The sequence below is a fragment of the Danio rerio genome, chromosome 22 (assembly GCF_052040795.2).
Source record: "Danio rerio strain M-AB ecotype USA chromosome 22, GRCz13ab, whole genome shotgun sequence".
Classification (NCBI taxonomy): domain Eukaryota; kingdom Metazoa; phylum Chordata; class Actinopteri; order Cypriniformes; family Danionidae; genus Danio; species Danio rerio.
The window spans coordinates 8,680,063-8,701,514 of record NC_141042.1 but is presented as its reverse complement, the minus strand read 5'-3'; the positions used below and the strand labels follow the sequence as shown (position 1 = coordinate 8,701,514).

General features: G+C 39.4%; 1 protein-coding gene across 7 annotated transcripts in view; it reads left to right on the top strand.

The window, feature by feature from the left end:
* The first annotated feature begins 2,000 nt into the window (after positions 1 to 2,000).
* Positions 2,001 to 21,452, top strand: part of LOC101884052 (pregnancy-specific glycoprotein 22) — a 31,282-nt gene continuing 11,830 nt past the window's right edge. For 2 of the 7 annotated variants that reach the window (XR_015521466.1, XM_087303416.1), the window contains exons 1-6: positions 2,001 to 2,489; positions 5,021 to 5,335; positions 15,299 to 15,415; positions 16,708 to 16,752; positions 18,073 to 18,117; positions 19,934 to 19,978. Coding sequence is in view for 4 of the 7 variants with exons in the window: in XM_087303416.1 (XP_087159542.1) it covers positions 2,447 to 2,489; positions 5,021 to 5,335; positions 15,299 to 15,415; positions 16,708 to 16,752; positions 18,073 to 18,117; positions 19,934 to 19,978 (610 nt within the window). In the remaining 3 variants the exon portion in view is untranslated. The remainder of the gene's footprint in view (positions 2,490 to 5,020; positions 5,336 to 15,298; positions 15,416 to 16,707; positions 16,753 to 18,072; positions 18,118 to 19,933; positions 19,979 to 21,452) is intronic. The other 5 variants (XR_015521467.1, XM_087303417.1, XR_015521468.1 and 2 more) reach the window with 3 other exon arrangements.

The following is a 21,452-nucleotide window of genomic DNA, read 5'->3' as shown; positions in this document are numbered from 1 at the left end:
CTAAAATGTTGATAGTTAAATGTAAAGTTTATTCTGATATATTTTTTATTAATTTGTATGAATAATATGATATATTGAATAATAACATAATATATTGAATAACAGCATGATACATTGAATAAAAACATTATATAATTATTATATATTATATATATATATATATATATATATATATATATATATATATATATATGTATATATATTAAATAATTAATAACAATATAATTATTACATATCTATCTATCTATCTATCTATCTATCTATCTATCTATCTATCTATCTATATGTATATATATACAGTTGAATTATTAACCCACCTTTGAATCTTTTTTAATTATTTCACAAATGATGTTTAACAGAGCAAGGAAATTTCCACAGTATGTCTGATAGTGTTTTTTCTTCCGGAGAAAGTCTTAATTATTTTATTTCGGTTAGAATAAAAGCAGTTTTTAAATTTTTAAAAGCCATATTAAAGAAAATGATTAGCCTCTTTAACAAACCAACTTGCCTAATTACTCTAACCTGCCTAGTTAACCTAATTAACCTAGTTACGCCTTTAAATGTCACTTTAAGCTGTATAGAAGTGTCTTGAAAAATATCTAGTCAAATATTATTTACTGTCATCATGGCAAAGATAAAATAAATCAGTTATTAGAAATGATTTATGAAAACTATTATGTTTAGAAATGTGTTGAAAAAAATCTCTGCTAAACAGAAAATGAGGGAAAAAAATAAGCAGGGGGACTACTAATACAGGGGGGCTAATAATTCTGACTTCAACTGTATATATATATATATATATATATATATATATATATATATATATATATATATATATATATATATATATATGGCGACGTGATGGCGCAGTGGGTAGCACAATCACCTTACACAAGTCCAAATACATGCACTATAGTTGAATTTGGTAAACCAAACTGGCTGTAGTTTGTGTGATTGAGTGTGTATGGGTGTTTCCCAGTAATGGGTTGCAGCGAGAAGGGCATCCACTGTGTAGAACATGGTGGATAAGTTGCCGGTTCATTTCGCTGTGTCGACCCCTGATTAAGAATAGGACTGAGCCGAAAAGAAAATTAATAAATGAAATATCTTTTTTTTTTTTACTACTACTACTATCTATTGTGTGTAACTGTGTTTTCAATATATATATATATATATATATATATATATATATATATATATATATATATATATATATATATATATATGTGTGTGTTACTTTTTATGTAAACGTTATAAATGCTTTAGCAATACATGTGCCATGCCAATAAAGCAATTATTGAATTGAATTGAGAGAGAGAGAGAGAGAGAGAGAGAGAGAGAGAGAGAGAGAGAGAGAGAGAGAGAGAGAGAGAGAGAGAATGCCCTCAAGTGTCCATTTAAGGGCACAGCAAGTATCTATTACAACCTCACAAATTGAGGCATACATATGATTTTGTGTTAGTTACTTAGCTATACATCAACAGCAGTCGTCTGCACTTTCATAATTAACTACAACATTCGTCTCTCTAATTTTCATCTTTAGAAAGGCTCTATAGTGGAAAATTATTTTCCTGTGTTGGTACTGTAATCTTTGTCTTGTAAAAAAAAAAAAAACCTTATTTTTTTGCTACTGCTTTGATCCTTCGATCACTTTTTTGTCACTTTTCCTTAACACCAAATCAGTAAATTAGAATGATTGGTGAATGATTATGTAAGAATAAATGACATTTGAAAATATGATAAAATAGTTTTATGCATTTATAATTTAACGTTGTGTAGCTTTTTTAAATCAAATACAGCCTTGCAAACATTTATGATTTCTTGTCCCGTTTTTCACGTAGGATATAAACGAGAGACGTTAAAATGCCCCTTTTTTCTTAACCGGGATTCTACTCTGTATTTTCCCTATACAGAAACAGAAGTGATCGCTGGATAAATGCAAACGGCAGTGACAGGACTGGCTCCGGAAATCCCCCCGGGTCTCCGTCCCCCAAATTCGCCCCCTTGTAGCTGTTGCATGTTTGTTCGGCGCATGCTTCGTATCTCAGTCTGAAAGAAATTAATCAGTTCATCAATTCTTTCAGCATTGTGTGTCTTACTTTAAGTTAGACTAGCATATTCTCTGAGAAAGTAGTTTTTTTCTGAGTCCAAGGGACTGTCAGGTATGTCTCAAATTGAGCAAACTGTGAGTATTGACTGACGCGACCGATTGTTTTGAACGATTCAGCCCGTGTTTGGTGAACTGTACACTTTAAAGAACCGGTTCACGAAAACGATTCGTCCAAACAAACTGCGCTTTAGACTCAGATTTTGCCAACATTAAAGAAGAAGAACAGACTCAATATTTTAAACAAACTTATTCTGTCATCAATTTGATTCATTTAGTAAACATCTCTTCACAAATCTCCAGATTTTGTTTTTAGATTTAGCTGGAAACAGCAACAATATGAAGATCGTTTTAGGAATTCTGTTTCTACTACCAACATGTGGTAAGTGCGATTTCTTCATTCATTATTAGGTCTGCTTTCGGTTTCACGATGACCTCTTAAAGTGTTTTTGATGTTTTATTGATGGAAAACAGCATTTGAAAAACTCTTGTACATTAAATCGTAGCATATTAAACCAACAAGGGTAATAATATTAGCCACCTTTTTCCTGCACCATATGGTGCCTTACTTACATTAGAGTTGGGTAGTAAAGATTGTCATCTACATTGCATAATCAGATTTCTTTTTTAAAGAAAGTAGGCTACTTGTTATTAAAGTAATCTACTTTTTAAAAATACAGTTGAAACCAGAAGTTTACATACTCCGTAAAAAAGTCACATAACCATTTTTAAAAAACAAAAAAGTGTCTGATGGTAAATCATACTAAATGTTTACTATTTTAGGTCCGTTAGGATTACCTTAATGATTTACATTTGCTAAATGCCTAAAAAATTAGAATTTTTTTTTTTAATTTTTTTTATCAATTTCTAGTCAGTCAAAAGTTTACATACATTTCCTTTGTATTTTTTTGCTTTGCTTTTAAACTGTATAACTTTGGTCAAATGTTTTGGGTATCCTTCCACAAGCTTCTCAAAATAGTTTAAAGAAATTTTGGCCCATTCCTCATGACAGAATTGGTGTAAACGAGTCAGATTTGAAGGCTGTCTTGCTCGCACAAGCTTTTTCAACTGTGCCCACAAATTTTCTATAGGATTTGGGATGGCCACTCCAAAACATTCACTCTGTTGTCCTTAAAGCACATTTTCACTAATTTGGCAGTATGCTTAGGGTCATGGTCTGTTTGGAAGACCCATTTGTGGCCAAGTTTTAATTTCCTGGCTGATGTCTTGAGATGTTGCTTCAGTATTTCTACATAATGTTCTTTCTTCATGATGCCATCTGTGCTGTGAAGTGGACCAGTCCCTCAGCCCCACAACTTGATGCTGCCGCCCCCATACTTCAGAGTTGGGAGGGTGTTTCCACTCCTCAATGACCTCCGCAGCATTAGCTAAGGATATGGCCTGGTCCAGAATTATGTATCCCTTGGCATCATATCTTCACAGGTCTTGGATCGCATCAGTGGTGATTAATCTCTAGGGGCGTCTGTATGAGTATCTCCAGGTGGAAATGGAGATTAAATAAAATAATTAGCGTAGCTGCTGTTCATAGTGTGTTTAAACATACAATGCAAAAATGTCTATAAATGAAAACAGAAGTTATATAAACAAACATAGAAACAAACATGTAAAGCATGTGCTTCTAACAAATTGTCAGGTGCATTAAGACAGGAGGAGTGTGTCCTACAGGTGGTTTATCAAGCCCACTCACCTGCATGGAGCACACTCAAGTATCATACCATTATGTGGACATTATCAGGAAGGCTATTCCAGAGTTTAGGAGCCATAAATGAGAAGACTTGACCTCCTTTAGAAGACTTAATTCTTTTAATAGACTCCTTTTGTCATGCCTAATTTGAGATCTGTAACTGAATATAACTCAACTTTTCATAAAGTATTTGCAATTGATATTGTGTGCATTACACTAGCTCCCACTTTCTAGCCATGCTCTTTCAGTTAAAAGAGCTGCAACTGTCCAGTTTTCCAAGAAACAAATCCGATTAATGAATGTGAAACTTACAAATGTTTGGGCATTTATAATTGGTGTGCAGGTGTGTGTGGTTTCCTACAAATGAATGTTGAAAATACAAAATTAGTCAATCTCATAGCATTAAAAATATAAGGAAAGCATTTCCCAGCTAAATCATTATAATAAGTCTAGCATTAACATTTATAGATTACTTACTTGTCGATAATGCACACAATAAGCACCAATTATAAAAAACATTAGGAACAATCTTCACTCCGTCTCGAAGACGTGATTTACAGCAATGTAACGCTAACTAAATTAAATGGCAGTGGAGAACATTCCATTTTCCATTGCTATTTCCAGTCATATACTGTCATCTATTGGCACATTCGTGTAACTGAACACTTTGTACATGAAGGATAAAAATAAAGAAAGCCAAACTTACAGTTTAACTGCGTGCATGGATTATTTGTATGGGATCCTACTTTGTCAAATTGAGGTAAAGTTGGTTTTATATTTGCACATTTATTCAGTGACAACTTGTGACATGTTCCTTACTGTGTATTGTTTACCGTGGTACTTTGAAAATTCAGTTTGAAATAACATATAAGTATGACTTGAAAACAACCCAGCACTATTTATTTGTGGAAAAAAAATTGTATTTCGACAGTCATTTGCTGCTAATATGATTTCACTATTTAGAATTCACAAAGAATACTTTTCTGAACTTATATTATTAAGGAGAAAGTCTGAATGTGTGAATATATAAAACCAACTTTATCTCAATCTTTGTCAGGCAGACTGGTTGTTCTTTATTTTACAGCTGAATAATTTAAATAGTTAATTATTTTAATAAGGCACGACTAAATTCTCTCTTTAAATGATTTCTCACTAACATTCCCAGCAGTGTTTCAGTCTCTGAGATGCTGTTTCTGTTTGTTCTGCAGGTGTGTTTGGTGCTGAAAAGATTGTGTCAGTGTTGGAGGGACAGACTGTGACTCTTGACACTAATATTACTGATATAAAGAAAATCACTCGAATACTGTGGAGGTTTGAATCTTTACCCATTGCTGATTTTAATGGAACCAAGATCAACATTGCCCCCAATGGCACTAAGATATTCAAAGACAGACTGAATGGGAACAGTCAGACTGGATATCTGACCATCATGGACATCAAAACCACAGACACTGGACTTTATAAAGTAGAGATCAACCAGATTGATGCGTCTGTGGAGTGGTTATTCAGAGTTACTGTCAATGGTGAGGATATTACTTTTGAAACTGAACAATATTGAACATTATTACATTTAATCTACAGCCTCTGCAAACAAACTGCAATCAAACAACTCCGCAAACAAACTGCAAATGTTTAAATAGCAAATGCATTTGCGCTCAAATGTGCGCCCACAGGCGTTCTGGTCTAAAAAAGCAGGCGTGTTTTGGCGCGTTGCTATTTTGAGAAACTGTAAATAGTCTGATCTTTAGAACAGAACAAAGTCGGTCTATTGTCTGGCGCAAAGTGCGCCTGGCTTACACAGTTTATATATTATATATATACAATATATATATATAATAAGGATGTATACAGGATATAAATATAAATGATTAAAATATTACAAAACATATTAATTTCTAGCCTACATGAAGATTTAAAAACCACTGCCTTTTTCAGTTCATTCAATTTGCTTTTGTATAATGCTATTATTATTAGCAGTATTATTTATTATATCCATATTTATATTTGTTTTATCAAAAACAGGCCTAAATTTGTCCACCTGTCAAATTTTAGACCATATGGGGCATGGCAGGTGTATTTGGAAATAACTCAGTATTTTGAGCACACTTCGTTATTATTGTTCATTTCAAGAGTTCACACTTAGCTGATGATTTACAAAGCTTATTTGGCATGCTGTCCCGGGAGAGAGCCCCGAGCTCAAGGGCTCCTCGAGCCCGGGGCTTCCTCCCGTTGGCAGAGCAAGAAGGGAGCCTGAGCTCGGTGGATCTCAGAACTCCCCTGCCGCTGTAGCTAAGGGAACGTAAGGAATTAGACCAGCTTGATTGTTAAGTATGTTGAATGTCTTTGGATGGTGGGAGGAAACCGGAGAGCCCGGGGAAAACCCACGCGGACACGGGAAGGACATACAAACTCCCCACAGAAACACTCACCGGTCCTATCGAACTAGGACCGGCAGTATTCTTGCTGTGTGGTTCACAGTGCTAACCACTGGACCGCCGTGCCGCCCAATTACAGGTAAAGGAGGAGAATAGGGGAGGAGGGGGGTTTCTTCCAAACGAAGATAAAGTGAACTGGAAACTTAGACTATTTATGGTGCCTTAGGGCTCATATGATTGGAAGATTAGTGATTAGCAAATGCGAGACTGGACGTGATAAATCATAAGCACGTGATCCTCTCGAAATTAGTTTATGAATAAACTTCACTTCAAGAGTTCACACTTAGCTGATGATTTACAAAGCTTATTTGGCATGCTGTCCCGGGAGAGAGCCCCGAGCTCAAGGGCTCCTCGAGCCCGGGGCTTCCTCCCGTTGGCAGAGCAAGAAGGGAGCCTGAGCTCGGTGGATCTCAGAACTCCCCAAAATGCAGAATTAATCGCTCGGGACAGCAGCCGCGTATTCGAAGAAAAAACCCCCCAAAAGGCAGGAAATTTAGAGCTATATCCGGCTGCTGGATATAGTAGAAGAAAAGAGGTTAAATGCATGGGCATTAATTAGATAGGATTAATAAGGGTGAAAAGAGGATTCTAATAACTCTTGCTGGAGTTAGAGTTTGAAGGAACCCCTGCGGGGGTCATGGTTTTCGGGGTTAAGAAGAAGGGGAGAATAGGTGGTTTGAAGCAGTGAAAGAGAACTTTGAGAGAATCTTGTAGGAGTTGGAGCTCTAAGTGACCCCTACGGGGGCCAGAGTAGAGTGAAGGTATGGAGCAGAGAGTGGAGGAGAGTAGCTCTTACGAAAGATGGAGCTTTGTGAGAGTTTGAGTTTAGAGCGGCCTCTGCGGAGGTTAGAGCTTGAGGGTAGGGTGTAGATAGGAGTGACCTCTGCGGAGGTTAGAGCTTAAGGGTAGGGAGTAGATAGGAGCGACCTCTGCGGAGGTTTGAGCTTGAAGGTAGGGTGTAGATAGGAGCGACCTCTGCGGAGGTTTGAGCTTGAAGGTAGGGTGTAGATAGGAGCGACCTCTGCGGAGGTTTGAGCTTGAAGGTAGGGTATAGATAGGAGTGACCTCTGCGGAGGTTTGAGCTTGAAGGTAGGGTGTAGATAGGAGCGACCTCTGCGGAGGTTTGAGCTTGAAGGTAGGGTATAGATAGGAGTGACCTCTGCGGAGGTTTGAGCTTGAAGGTAGGGTGTAGATAGGAGCGACCTCTGCGGAGGTTTGAGCTTGAAGGTAGGGTGTAGATAGGAGCGACCTCTGCGGAGGTTTGAGTTTGAAGGTAGGGTATAGATAGGAGTGACCTCTGCGGGGGTTTGAGCTTGAGGATAGGGTGTAGATAGGAGTGACCTCTGCGGAGGTTAGAGCTTGAGGGTAGGGAGTAGATAGGAGCGACCTCTGCGGAGGTTTGAGCTTGAAAGTAGGGTGTAGATAGGAGTGACCTCTGCGGAGGTTTGAGCTTGAGGATAGGGTGTAGATAGGAGTGACCTCTGCGGAGGTTAGAGCTTGAGGGTAGGGAGTAGATAGGAGCGACCTCTGCGGAGGTTTGAGCTTGAAGGTAGGGTGTAGATAGGAGTGACCTCTGCGGAGGTTTGAGCTTGAGGGTAGGGTGTAGATAGGAGCGACCTCTGCGGAGGTTTGAGCTTGAAGGTAGGGTGTAGATAGGAGTGACCTCTGCGGAGGTTAGAGCTTGAGGGTAGGGAGTAGATAGGAGCGACCTCTGCGGAGGTTTGAGCTTGAAGGTAGGATGTAGATAGGAGTGACCTCTGCGGAGGTTTGAGCTTGAGGGTAGGGTGTAGATAGGAGCGACCTCTGCGGAGGTTTGAGCTTGAAGGTAGGGTGTAGATAGGAGTGACCTCTGCGGAGGTTTGAGCTTGAGGGTAGGGTGTAGATAGGAGTGACCTCTGCGGAGGTTTGAGCTTGAGGGAAGGGTGTAGATAGGAGTGACCTCTGCGGAGGTTAGAGCGACCTCTAAGGAGGTTAGAGCTTGAGGGTAGGGAGTAGATAGGAGCGACCTCTGCGGAGGTTTGAGCTTGAAGGTAGGATGTAGATAGGAGTGACCTCTGCGGAGGTTTGAGCTTGAGGGTAGGGTGTAGATAGGAGTGACCTCTGCGGAGGTTTGAGCTTGAGGGTAGGGTGTAGATAGGAGTGACCTCTGCGGAGGTTTGAGCTTGAGGGAAGGGTGTAGATAGGAGTGACCTCTGCGGAGGTTAGAGCGACCTCTAAGGAGGTTAGAGCTTGAGGGTAGGGTGTAGATAGGAAAACATAGATATTTGTGAGTGGAAGAGAGGATTTGTATAACTCTTGCGAGAGTTGGAGCTCGGAGCGACCTCGTGGAAGTCCGAGTTTGAATAACAAATTGAGGTTGCTGGAATGCTAACTGTAATGGCCATTGGGGGCGTCCTTGGCAAAACCTGTAGGGGTGCCATTGTTGGACGATTAGGCTTCTGCTGAGTTTGGTTAGGATGACTCTAGCGAGAATTGAGGCTCTATTAGGTACCTTTGTGAGTTGGAGCCTTGTGAGAAGTTGCTTGGGGGTTGGTTAGAGCCTTTTGTGCTTCTTTGAGGTGGTATTTACTGAGGCGTATGTAAGATTTAAAAGCTTCAGAAGACCAGCGACCAAGGGTCTGGATCTGATTGTGTGAGAGCCCGTTAGAGGCTGCTGTAGTGGCTGCGCCAATCCTGAATGAGTGGCTGGAAAAAGGCTCTGGGGAAAAACCTGATAGGCGAAGAATTTCTTTAAGGTGTTTTTGGAACCAGAATCGAGAAACTGGACGGTTAGCGTCGTCAGTAAAAAGCGGGGCCATAGGGTTAGCTTCTTGAGATTTTCTTAGATTAAGATAGGCTAGGAGGGTTTGGAATGGGCGAGTAGGAGAAGGTATGTCGAAAATGAGGATAGAGTGTCCTTTCTGGGTTTGATCTGTTTTGCTTTGTTTGATAAGGAAAGAGATGGTTTCCTTATCTTGCAAAGCTAGATCTGAGATAGTGGGGTGGAGTAGAGGGTTAAATTTAGATGTAACTGTTAATTCGGAACATCTAAGAAACCCGAAAAATGCTAGATTAAACATAGCATCTAAGGTGCGGGCTGTATGGGAGGAAATATACCCTTTGCGAAGGGTGTAGATGCATGAGGTAAGGATTTTGAGTGTGATGGGTTGTCTGGCATCAGGGCTGGTGGGGTGGTTTTTCTGAATACCCTTGATAAGAAGGGAGGTTTGCGAATTTGTGATGGCGTCGGAAGGAGACCCATGGATTAATTTGTGAAAGAACTGGATCCCGCTAAGGTAGCTCTTTATTGAACTGGCTTGTAGATGATTTGCGGTGTGAAGGTGGGATATAAAGGAAGTGATAGAGAGGAGAGAAAAATCAGGAAAAGGAAGTTGGTGTAGAATATGGAATTGTTTGAACGAATTCCATGCTGTGAGGTATGCATTGAGGGTTCTAGGAGCTATTGCTTGCAGGATGAGAGATAGAGAAGTTTGGTGAAGATTATGAAGTGGGTGGTTTATGGCAATATCGTTTCTGAATACGGAGGTACAGGCGTTGGGTGAGGGTCTGCTTCCGGGGCCAGTTGCCAGAATTTCTGTAGAGAGAAGCGAGAGAGAGAGTCAGCAATTTGGTTTTTGCAACCAGGTACATGTTCAGCAATCAAGATAAATTGTTTTTTAGCAGAAATCCAGATAAGGCGTCTTAAAAATGGCATAAGTGCTTGGGAGTGGGAGCGCCTTTTGTTGATGCAATGCACTGTGGCTTCATTATCGCAGTGAATGGCATTATCGCAGTGAATGAGAATGCTAAAAGTAGACCATTCGTCCCCCCACAAGATGGCTGCTGCGACAATGGGGTAGAGTTCGAATAGGGCTGAAGAACATTGGTCTTTTGGAATGGAATAGAATTGGGGTGGCTGTGTTGAGGCAAACCAGTGTCCTTTGTAGTAGCCGCCGAAACCAATAGAGGGGGCAGCATCTGTGTATAGGTTAATGTCGATGGGGGAAGTTGTTAAGTCGCTATAGAAAAAGGGAACAGCCGTTCCATTGCTTAAGGAAAAAGATCCATAAGCAGAGTTCATCGCGACTTGGTTTAGAGAGAATAATTATTTCTTCTAAACCTTGGACTGTGGTGGATAGTTGAAGGAGGTGTGAAATAAAGGGGCGGCCCTGTGGAATGATGCGCATAGCGAAATTTAGATGGCCGAGAATTGATAGGAGTTCTCGTTTTGTGCACATCTGTTTTTCGAGGAAGATTTGGGATAGAGAAATGATCCGATCGATCTTCTCTTTGGGAAGGGATGCTTGAAATTGTGCGAGTCTAGATTAATGCCCAGAAATTCGATTGAAGTACTGGGACCTGAAGTTTTTTCCTCTGCTAGAGGAATTCCGAGATCAGCGAAAACTTGTTGGGTGTTTGGCTGGAGGAGATGACGGGGGAGAAATAATGAGAAAATCGTCTAGAAGGTGGATGAGGTATGGAATTCCGTAATTATGGATAGAATCCAGCATAATCATGTCAAATATTTTTGGGCTGCTTTTGTGTCCGAAGGTTAGTCGGACTGCAAAATAGAATTGATTGCGCCAATAAATGCCAAAAAGGTGCCAGAAGTCTGGGTGGATTGGCATGATTTTAAAGGCAGAAGAGATGTCTACTTTGGCTAGCCAGGCGTTGTGGCTGGCTATCTTTATAAGAGAAATTGCTTGATCGATGTCGTGATAGTTGGGCGTATATTCTTCTAGTGGTATCGTGCTGTTAATGCTAGGGAAAGAAGAATTATGTGGGGACGAAAGGTCAACTATGAGGCGTTTTTTGCCGGAAAATTTTCGAGTTGCGACACCAATGGGGCTAATGCGTGAAATATTGAATGGAGGAGCCTTAAAAGATCCGATCATGAATTTGTTGTCGATTTCTTTTTTAATAAGATAATCGACTGTTTCGGGTTCGGAGGTCGCAGACTGAAGGTTAGGACGAATTAGATAAAGTGAAAAATGGAATGTATCCTTTGTGAAGAGGATGTGGAGTGTAGTAGGTTGGATGAGGGTCAGCTTCTGGAGCCAGCAGTCATGATCTCTAAAATAGAAAAACAAAGAGAATCAGAAATTAAATCTTTGCAAAATAATACAAGTATGGCAGACATGAAAATTGTTTTAGATAATATCCATGCGAGGCATCTGAATAAGGGCATGTAAATGGAAGCGCTTTGTTAATGCATGGTCTGATAGCTTTATTGCTACAATGTGCAAGGATGGTAGAGGTGGGTGTTCGTCTCCCCACGGGATGGCAGAGGGATAGAGAGCTGAGCATATGGGGTGTGGCTTGTCTGGTGGTCCTGGAAAACTGGTATCTCTTGAAGAGTGAGCATGTGAAGTGATAGTGAAGTTCAAATTTTTATTTATAACAGTCAAGTGAGAAGTTTGTTGTCTTGCCGTTTGACTGACTTGCTACATAATCCTATATGACATTTTGTATGGCGTATTACACTTGGACTTTGTGCTTGATGGTATAATGTTTTCCAATAGCTTGCTATAATTTACTGGTTGGGTAATAATCTTTTCAGAAGTTAAATGTCTATTGGAAATTTTTTTTTTTTTTTTTTTTTTTTTAAGAGAGAGGGCGGGACCATCTCCAGTCTTTTAGCTCATTGGATGGTGATGCTTCTCTTTACAGCTATTGGCTTAACGGAGTTTCAGTCAGGCAATGCAAAAGGTGCAAAAAGCCTGGCGGCCATTTTGTTAATCAAATTCAACATTGTTTATGGCTGGAGCTGCTGTTCTGCTAAACACGTTCCAGCAAACAATCTGTTTAACGATGGATCGCATGTGTACTGCTAGGAGAAGGTAAAGGTTCAGTTTTTGCAATAGCTTTGGAGTTTTGGCTGTTATCTTGCTGGAAAATAAGGTTGAAGACACAGCAGATGCGTTGTGGAGGCTCTTTGAAGTGGAAGGTTTTGGTGTTGTTGTTTAAGCTGTTGATGAAATTGTTGGAGTTGTTTGAAATGGTAGTAGTAGTTGTTGTTGTTGCTGTAGCTTGTATATTGTAGCTTGTAGATTAAAGCTTTTAGATTGTATATTGTAGATAGTAGCTTGAAGCTTGTAGATTGAAGCGTGTAGATTGAAGCTTTTGTAGCGCTTGTAGCTTTTGTAGCTTTGTAGTTGATGAGCAGAGCAGAGCATTCTTCCAAACAGAGATCCTGGTGATTGTAGCTTGTAGCTGCTTTGGTTGTCCATGCTGGTTTAGAGTTGTTTTTTCAACGGAGCTAGCTACGGTGAAGCTGCTTCTTCCAAACGAAGATAAAGTGAACTGGAAACTTAGACTATTTATGGTGCCTTAGGGCTCATATGATTGGAAGATTAGTGATTAGCAAATGCGAGACTGGACGTGATAAATCATAAGCACGTGATCCTCTCGAAATTAGTTTATGAATAAACTTCACTTATTCGTTTGCTAGAAATTAGAACTGAATTTAGAAATAGTTTTTAAACAAATCTTTGCGCTTAACAAACAAAATTAATTATTTACAGGCTAATTGATGTCTGTGCGTAAAGGTTTCCCTATCCACAAGAGCAAAAGCGAAAGTGAACTTACTTTACGTCAAAATGCGCTTATGGCGTGACGCAGCTGCTCTTAAAGGAAATGGGAGATGAGACTCTAATTGGTTTATTCTTAAAACACACCTATAACTCATTAAGAAAATAAACTTAACCCTTTTAGACCATGTGCCATGGCACAAAGCAGATTTTCCCGTCCTTAAATTAGCAAAAATGCATTCTGACACGCCCTGAAAGCGTTTGCACCCTGTGTTTTGCGCTCTGCCCATGGACTGTCAAAATAGATCCCTTAGTGTCAGAAAGCCTGTCGTAAGCTGCGTCCCAAATCGCATACTTATGCACTATTCTACGCCATTTTGTAGTATAAATAGTGTAAGTAGTGTGTTCACACTGAAAACTCAAAAAAATAATAAGTGCACTTTAATAACCCGGATGATGCACTCATTCAGCCGCTAAAATGAAGTGTGTAATGATGGACACTTCACACACTCAACGACCGCTGGTTTGCTCGTGCAGCGGAATGGGCGGAGGTATTGGGCGCACATGTTGAATAACTTTATTTATTTTGGATGGTGAAAGCAAAATTCTCCTACAAGAGTGATTATAGCGCCTCCCGATGGTGAATGCGGCAATACTCACTGCAGGTATTATTTGATAATTTGGTCGTTTATTTCACTGATTTGGCAACCGTCAAACGTCATTAGGGAAACGGTTTGAATATCCGCTTAGTAAAAAACCATTAGTGTGCCACTTGGGAAGGACACTACATGCATATACTATCTTGTTGAGTGTGTAATTGCATAAGTACATAGTGCATAGTGTATAGTGTGCCATTTGGGACGCAGCTCTAGAAACAGTCTCCATTTACCAGGCACCAGTTTTGCATTCTACCGACTTTAGCTATGTGCAGCCACTACCATTTCTGCATGGTAGTCAGTCTGCACATACGGGTACAGAGCTACTGTTTGCATCTGCCTGTGGCATCCCACAACCTAAGTAACCTGTGTTTGAAAAGTGTGACTTTGCTCTGTTAAAATTAGTGTTGGACCATTCGTTGACTAATCACAGCCATCTCAGCGAGCAGTACAAGTACCATGTCTTGTTAAGCCTACATGTCTCATCCTCGTCCTTATTCAGCTGCACTGCAGGCTCCCCAAGACAAGTATGGTCAGCCACAACAGCTTGTCCAGTCAGAATTAGGTGTCATGATGAGCACTCCACCAATAAGAATGGGTGATGCGAATGCTTTTGACAGCTTACCCTTATCTGTTCAGTCATTAGTGTGCATGCTAAATTCTCTTGAGGGCCAGAATGGTTACAAGCTCGAGTGGCTCTCATGTTGATTTGTTGTAAGTAAACTGCCATCTGCGTATCGTGATGGTTTCGTTGAGTACTGCTTGAGCACGGTTATTCTTCAGACAGATATTGACAGGACCTACACACTTCCTGATTTAGCCACCTGGTTAGAGACCAAGTGTCAAGAAAAATGCAGTTTCAACCAAGCGGCAACCTTGTTCCAGAGTGAATTATCCAAGTCCCATGGTAGGGTTACAATGTCTACTCGCTCTAAGGAGGGAGCAACACCAGTACTCTTGGCCAATAAGAGAGGTACACATCCCTTTGGATCTGCAACTCGGTACAAAGCTAAAGCCATGCTGTCCCCATTGTGACAACAGGTACCATTATGTCAATTCTTGTTACCAGTTCATAAAGTTGACCACAGCTTAAATTGTCACTTGGAATAAGAAGGAAAAGGTTGCTGGAGATGTGGTAGGACCTATGTAAAGACCTGTAACCTTAAGTGCTTATGTAAGGTCTGCAAAGAACTTAACCTGACTCTATTAATGACAGTTCTATATGACTTAATTTATGACACGCCAGAGGCTGTACTTATGGTGAGCATGCCATCCACTAAGGTTTACCTGGACAAACCTAATCGTACACCAAAGATCATGTTGAAAATAGTCAAAGTCCTTCTCCACCATGGTCACTGCACTATGGAAACCTACGCAGTCCTTAAAGACAGGTCAGAGAGGACAATAGCCAGCAGTATGGCAGCTCAAGTTAACTGGGACCACTAAATTGCTTTCCTTACAGACATCTCAACAGTGTCACATGGAGCTTGAAGGGCTGTCCATCTCCTTTGAGAGTTCCTCAGTGACCTAGTAACCCACTGAGTGCTCCTCATTTCGGGAGAACCTAGGAGCGTGAGGTCAAGGAACTTACTCTGGGCCAAGTAGTTCTTATTGTTGATCCACAACCTCCACATGCTCTATGGCCTGTAGGAATAGTGTCTGGGATGTTACCTGGAGCTGAAAATTTGCAATTTGAATTAAAGTTAAGAACTTCACTACACCTAGTACTTAAAGATCAAATAGTATTCTTAATCATATTATACAAATAATTGTATTCTCAAATATTTTACATGTAATTAGTCAAGGATCATTGACAAAGTTTAACCTTCCAGATCTACAGTAGTGGATGTTTATGGTGTTTATTTCTGACTGTTTTTCTTGATCAGGTTCAGGTTTGTCTCCAGGTGCTGCGGCAGGAATATCTGTCGTCGTTCTTCTGCTAGTGCTTGCAGGAGTTGCTGCTTTTGTGTTTTACCATCGCCACAAATGTCTTGATAAAAAATGTAAGTTGAGACAACAGAAGAAAAATGAGTGTGCTAAAGAAGAGTTTTAAAAGTATAATGCATTATTCCATATATAGTCAGAGCTTGACGTTAACTTTTTTGATCACCAGCCACTGTGGCTAGTAGTTTTCCGACATTACTAGCCACTCGCAATTTTCACTAGCCACTAGTTTGTTCTTGAGAAAACAGATTTAATATGCATAAATTTGACTTTGGCATGTTAAAATTAGTTTATTTAAATTTTGTGTTATGCCCACATACCACAAGTTGTGTGTGTGTGTGTGTGTGTGTGTGTGTGTGTGTGTGTGTGTGTGTGTGTGTGTGTGTGTGTGTGTGTGTGTGTGTGTGTGTGTGTGTGTGTGTGTGTGTGTGTTTTGTGACCTTGCTTGATGAGTATGAGCAAATAGGTTGTGGTTTCATAGTGCCGCATTGCAGTTAGATTTATTTCACATGACTTTTTAGGACTTATTAGGATTTAACTTATTGTATCTAAAACTATACACTGCAGTCTGTCCAAGCTAAAGGTAGCAGATCAACAGTTAACTATATCTTAATGGAGTGTTAATCTCCCATTAAAGCAATGTTATCATCAATGGTGATAACTTAGGCATTAACAAAAATAACTGTAAGCAAATGAAAAACATACCATGTGCAATAATGAAAGGGTTATCGCATGCAAAAAGTTAAAGTTAGGCTCATTAATAATCTGTTCAAAGAATGGTTAAAGCGAAAGCGGCAACTATTGCTGCTTACAAAAAGTCTCAAGCTCTTAAAAGTAGCAGGACTGTGCATGCATGAGCACTCCTTTTTACCAATCTATTTCAAAGATACCCAATCACACCTTTTGATTATTCGATATTCACCTGCTATCTTTTGCTCGCGCGAACACTTATCAGTCGTGCTGTTTCTTGATTGTAAGATCACATTTGCTCGCATATTGACAAACAGTCTTAAACTAAAAGTCTAATATTTAGTGACAAAACATTACTGACATTTAAATAAACTATTTTCAACAGCCAACATAACTAGTGAGGGTGTCTGTTTAACCCGCCCCAGGCAAAATCTTCACGCATTTGGCGGGTGTTAATGTCAAGCCCTGTAAATAGTTAATAATTATAATGTTGAGTTTACTATTACAAATGTGCAATATTATTTTTATAAATCAAGTATTTTTAATGCAGCTTATTAATTATGTCCAAAGCTACAGTATATTGTATGTTTGAAATACGTTCTTGATTGGTTTAAATTTCCAAGTATTTATAAAACTTTTCTTTCTATTTGCTGCTATAAAGCGGAGGTGCAAAAAGGAGAGATCTCTGATCAACAAAGTCAGATGTGTAAGTATTAAAACTTGCTATTGTAAAGTTTTATCATTGTTAGCATATAGGCCATTTTTAACACCAGCTCTATTGAAGTTTGTTTAGAGTAGTAATGTGAGTAGTAGTTTGAGTTTTTGGGTTAAAAACAAAAAAAAGTGGAATATTTGAGCTGAAAAAGGGCTATTCTGTGTTGTTCGGCGCGTTAATTTTACTCTCCCTCTGTCACACAACCAGCGATCGCTTTCCAGAGATCAGTGCTATGAAATCCATGTATTTCAATGAATTGAGCCATGCAATGTTGGTTTGTTGCTGCACTGACCAAAGAACAAGATTTAAATTTTGTGTTATGCCCACATACTACAAGTTTTTTTTTTTTTTGTGTGTGTGTGTGTGTGTGTGTGTGTGTGTGTATGTGTGTGTGTGTTTTGTGACCTTGCTTGATGAGTATGAGCAAATAGGTTGTGGTTTCATAGTGCCGCATTGCAATTTTATTTCACATGACTTTTTAGGACTTATTAGGATTTAACTTATTGTATCTAAAACTATACACTGCAGTCTGTCCAAGCTAAAGGTAGCAGATCAACAGTTAACTATTTCTAAATGGAGTGTTAATCTCCCATTAAAGCAATGTTATCATAAATGGTGATAACTTAGGCATTAACAAAAATAACTGTAAGCAAATGAAAAACATACCATGTGCAATAATGAGAGGATAATCGCATGCAAAAAGTTAAAGTTAGGCTCATTAATAATCTGTTCAAAGAATGGTTAAAGCGAAAGCGGCAACTATTGCTGCTTACAAAAAGTCTCAAGCTCTTAAAAGTAGCAGGACTGTGCATGCATGAGCACTCCTTTTTACCAGTCTATTTCAAAGAGAACCAATCGCACCTTTTGATTATTCAATATTCACCTGCTATCTTTTGCTCGCGCGAACACTTATCAGTCGTGCTGTTTCTTGATTGTAAGATCACATTTGCACGCATATTGACAAACAGTCTTAAACAAAAATTCTAATATTTAGTGACAAAACAGTACTGACATTTAAATAAACTATTTTCAACAGCCAACATGGCTAGTGAGGGTGTCTGTGTAACCCGCCCCAGGCAAAATCTTCACGCATTTGGCGGGTGTTAATGTCAAGCCCTGTATATAGTTAATAATTATAATGTTGAGTTTACTATTACAAATGTGCAATGTTATTTTTATAAATCAAGTATTTTAATGCAGCTTATTAATTATGTCCAAAGCTACAGTATATTGTATGTTTGAAATACGTTCTTGATTGGTTTAAATTTCCAAGTATTTATAAAACTTTTCTTTCTATTTGCTGCTATAAAGCGGAGGTGCAAAAAGGAGAGATCTCTGATCAACAAAGTCAGATGTGTAAGTATTAAAACATGCTATTGTAAAGTTTTATCATTGTTAGCATATAGGCCATTTTTAACACCAGCTCTATTGAAGTTTGTTTAGAGTAGTAATGTGAGTAGTAGTTTGAGTTTTTGGGTTAAAAACAAAAAAAAGTGGAATATTTGAGCTGAAAAAGGGCTATTCTGTGTTGTTCGGCGCGTTAATTTTTACTCTCCCTCTGTCACACAACCAGCGATCGCTTTCCAGAGATCGCTGGTTCTCACACGAACTCTCATGACTACATTTCCGCATTTCCCAGGACTACATTTTCATACATGCACTGCTCCCAGACACACACGCCTGCTCAGTCATCTATCCTGATTGCATTACCAGCTGGACCTTGTTCACAGACTGATTCCACCCCATTCATAAGCCTCTCACGCTACCAGTTGGCCGAGTCTTGTTTTCCCTGTGTAACATTACAACGCGTTTCCCTGTCTTGTTTCTCTGTGTTTAGACCCTAGCCTTGTATTCCACTTATCCTGTTTAGCTGCCTGCCTTTCGACCTTCTGCCTGTTTATATCGACTACGATTCTGGACTGTCTATAGATACCTGTTTGCACCTGATGACCACTGCTTGCCTGACTTTGAATAAACTGCATATTGGATCTTACCTCCTGTTGTCTCCTGTCACTCCACCCCAGTCGTGGTAACACCCTCCAGCCTAGTAATCACACAATGTGAAGAGGCTTTTACACTTGACATAGAAAGCGCAGTGCTATGAAATCCATGTATTTCAATGAATTGAGCCATGCAATGTTGGTTTGTTGCTGCACTGACCAAAGAACAAGATTTAAATTTTGTGTTATGCCCACATACTACAAGTTTTTTTTTTTTTGTGTGTGTGTGTGTGTGTGTGTGTGTATGTGTGTGTGTGTTTTGTGACCTTGCTTGATGAGTATGAGCAAATAGGTTGTGGTTTCATAGTGCCGCATTGCAATTTTATTTCACATGACTTTTTAGGACTTAATAGGATTTAACTTATTGTATCTAAAACTATACACTGCAGTCTGTCCAAGCTAAAGGTAACAGATCAACAGTTAACTATTTCTAAATGGAGTGTTAATCTCCCATTAAAGCAATGTTATCATCAATGGTGATAACTTAGGCATTAACAAAAATAACTGTAAGCAAATGAAAAACATACCATGTGCAATAATGAGAGAATAATCGCATGCAAAAAGTTAAAGTTAGGCTCATTAATAATCTGTTCAAAGAATGGTTAAAGCAAAAGCGGCAACTATTGCTGCTTACAAAAAGTCTCAAGCTCTTAAAAGTAGCTGGACTGTGCATGCATGAGCACTCCTTTTTACCAGTCTATTTCAAAGAGAACCAATCGCACCTTTTGATTATTCGATATTCACCTGCTTTCTTTTGCTCGCGCGAACACTTATCAGTCGTGCTGTTTCTTGATTGTAAGATCACATTTGCACACATATTGACAAACAGTCTTAAACTAAAATTCTAATATTTAGTGACAAAACATTACTGACATTTAAATAAACTATTTTCAACAGCCAACATGGCTAGTGAGGGTGTCTGTCTAACCCGCCCCAGGCAAAATCTTCACGCATTTGGCGGGTGTTAATGTCAAGCCCTGTATATAGTTAATAATTATAATGTTGAGTTTACTATTACAAATGTGCAATGTTATTTTTATAAATCAAGTATTTTAATGCAGCTTATTAATTATGTCCAAAGCTACAGTATATTGTATGTTTGAAATACGTTCTTGATTGGTTTAAATTTCCAAGTATTTATAAAACTTTTCTTTCTATTTGCTGCTATAAAGCGGAGGTGCAAAAAGGAGAGATCTCTGATCAACAAAGTCAGATGTGTAAGTATTAAAACATGCTATTGTAAAGTTTTATCATTGTTAGCATATAGGCCATTTTTAACACCAGCTCTATTGAAGTTTGTTTAGAGTAGTAATGTGAGTAGTAGTTTGAGTTTTTGGGTTAAAAACAAAAAAAAAGTGAAATATTTGAGCTGAAAAAGGGCTATTCTGTGTTGTTCGGCGCGTTAATTTTACTCTCCCTCTGTCACACAACCAGCGATCGCTTGTTCTCACACGAACTCTCATGACGATCGCTGGTTCTCACACGAACTCTCATGACTACATTTCCGCATTTCCCAGGACTACATTTTCATACATGCACTGCTCCCAGACACACACGCCTGCTCAGTCATCTATCCTGATTGCATTACCAGCTGGACCTTGTTCACAGACTGATTCCACCCCATTCATAAGCCGCTCTCTCACGCTACCAGTTGGCCGAGTCTTGTTTTCCCTGTGTAACATTACAACGCGTTTCCCTGTCTTGTTTCTCTGTGTTTAGACCCTAGCCTTGTATTCCACTTATCCTGTTTAGCTGCCTGCCTTTCGACCTTCTGCCTGTTTATATCGACTACGATTCTGGACTGTCTATAGATACCTGTTTGCACCTGATGACCACTGCTTGCCTGACTTTGAATAAACTGCATATTGGATCTTACCTCCTGTTGTCTCCTGTCACTCCACCCCAGTCGTGGTAACACCCTCCAGCCTAGTAATCACACAATGTGAAGAGGCTTTTACACTTGACATAGAAAGCGCAGTGCTATGAAATCCATGTATTTCAATGAATTGAGCCATGCAATGGTGGTTTGTTGCTGCACTGACCAAAGAACAAGAGCAGTGTGCATTATGGCCAAGTTCAAAATAGCTCAATATACTGCTCTGGGGTTTTTCCGGTTTTGTACACATATACTTATCAATGGATAAACTGCACATGCTTAACGAAATAGCAAAGTCTACTCAAATAACGTACAAACAAAACATTTCTATGAAGTAAAAAGGCAATTTTGGTTTTCACCCAAGTGCATCCACATTTTTGCATCTTGGACCTATATTTTATTTTCATCACATGCCTAGTTTGCTTTGATGTATTTGGTTTGTTGATCTGCTTTGCCTGCTCAACTTGGTTATTTTGGCTGCGTCCGAAACCGCATACTTCCATACTATAAAATTCGCTAAAATCAGTATGCGAGCCGAGTAGTACGTCCGAATTCATAGAATTCGAAAATCAGTATGCGAGAAGTACCCGGATTACTACTTCCGGCGAGATTCTAGAGTGCGCATTCCATGCACGCTGTGCTGTCCCATGATGCCACGCGAGCGAAATCATGAATGGGAGTAAAGCGAGGCCATTGACGCAGGTAGGTCACGTGACCATGACAAAATGGCGGATGTAGTAAGTCCGAATTCCATTCATTGGCTGTTTCTCAATTCCAAGAACGCAGAGAATGGACTTGCGTCCTTGTGGAGACCG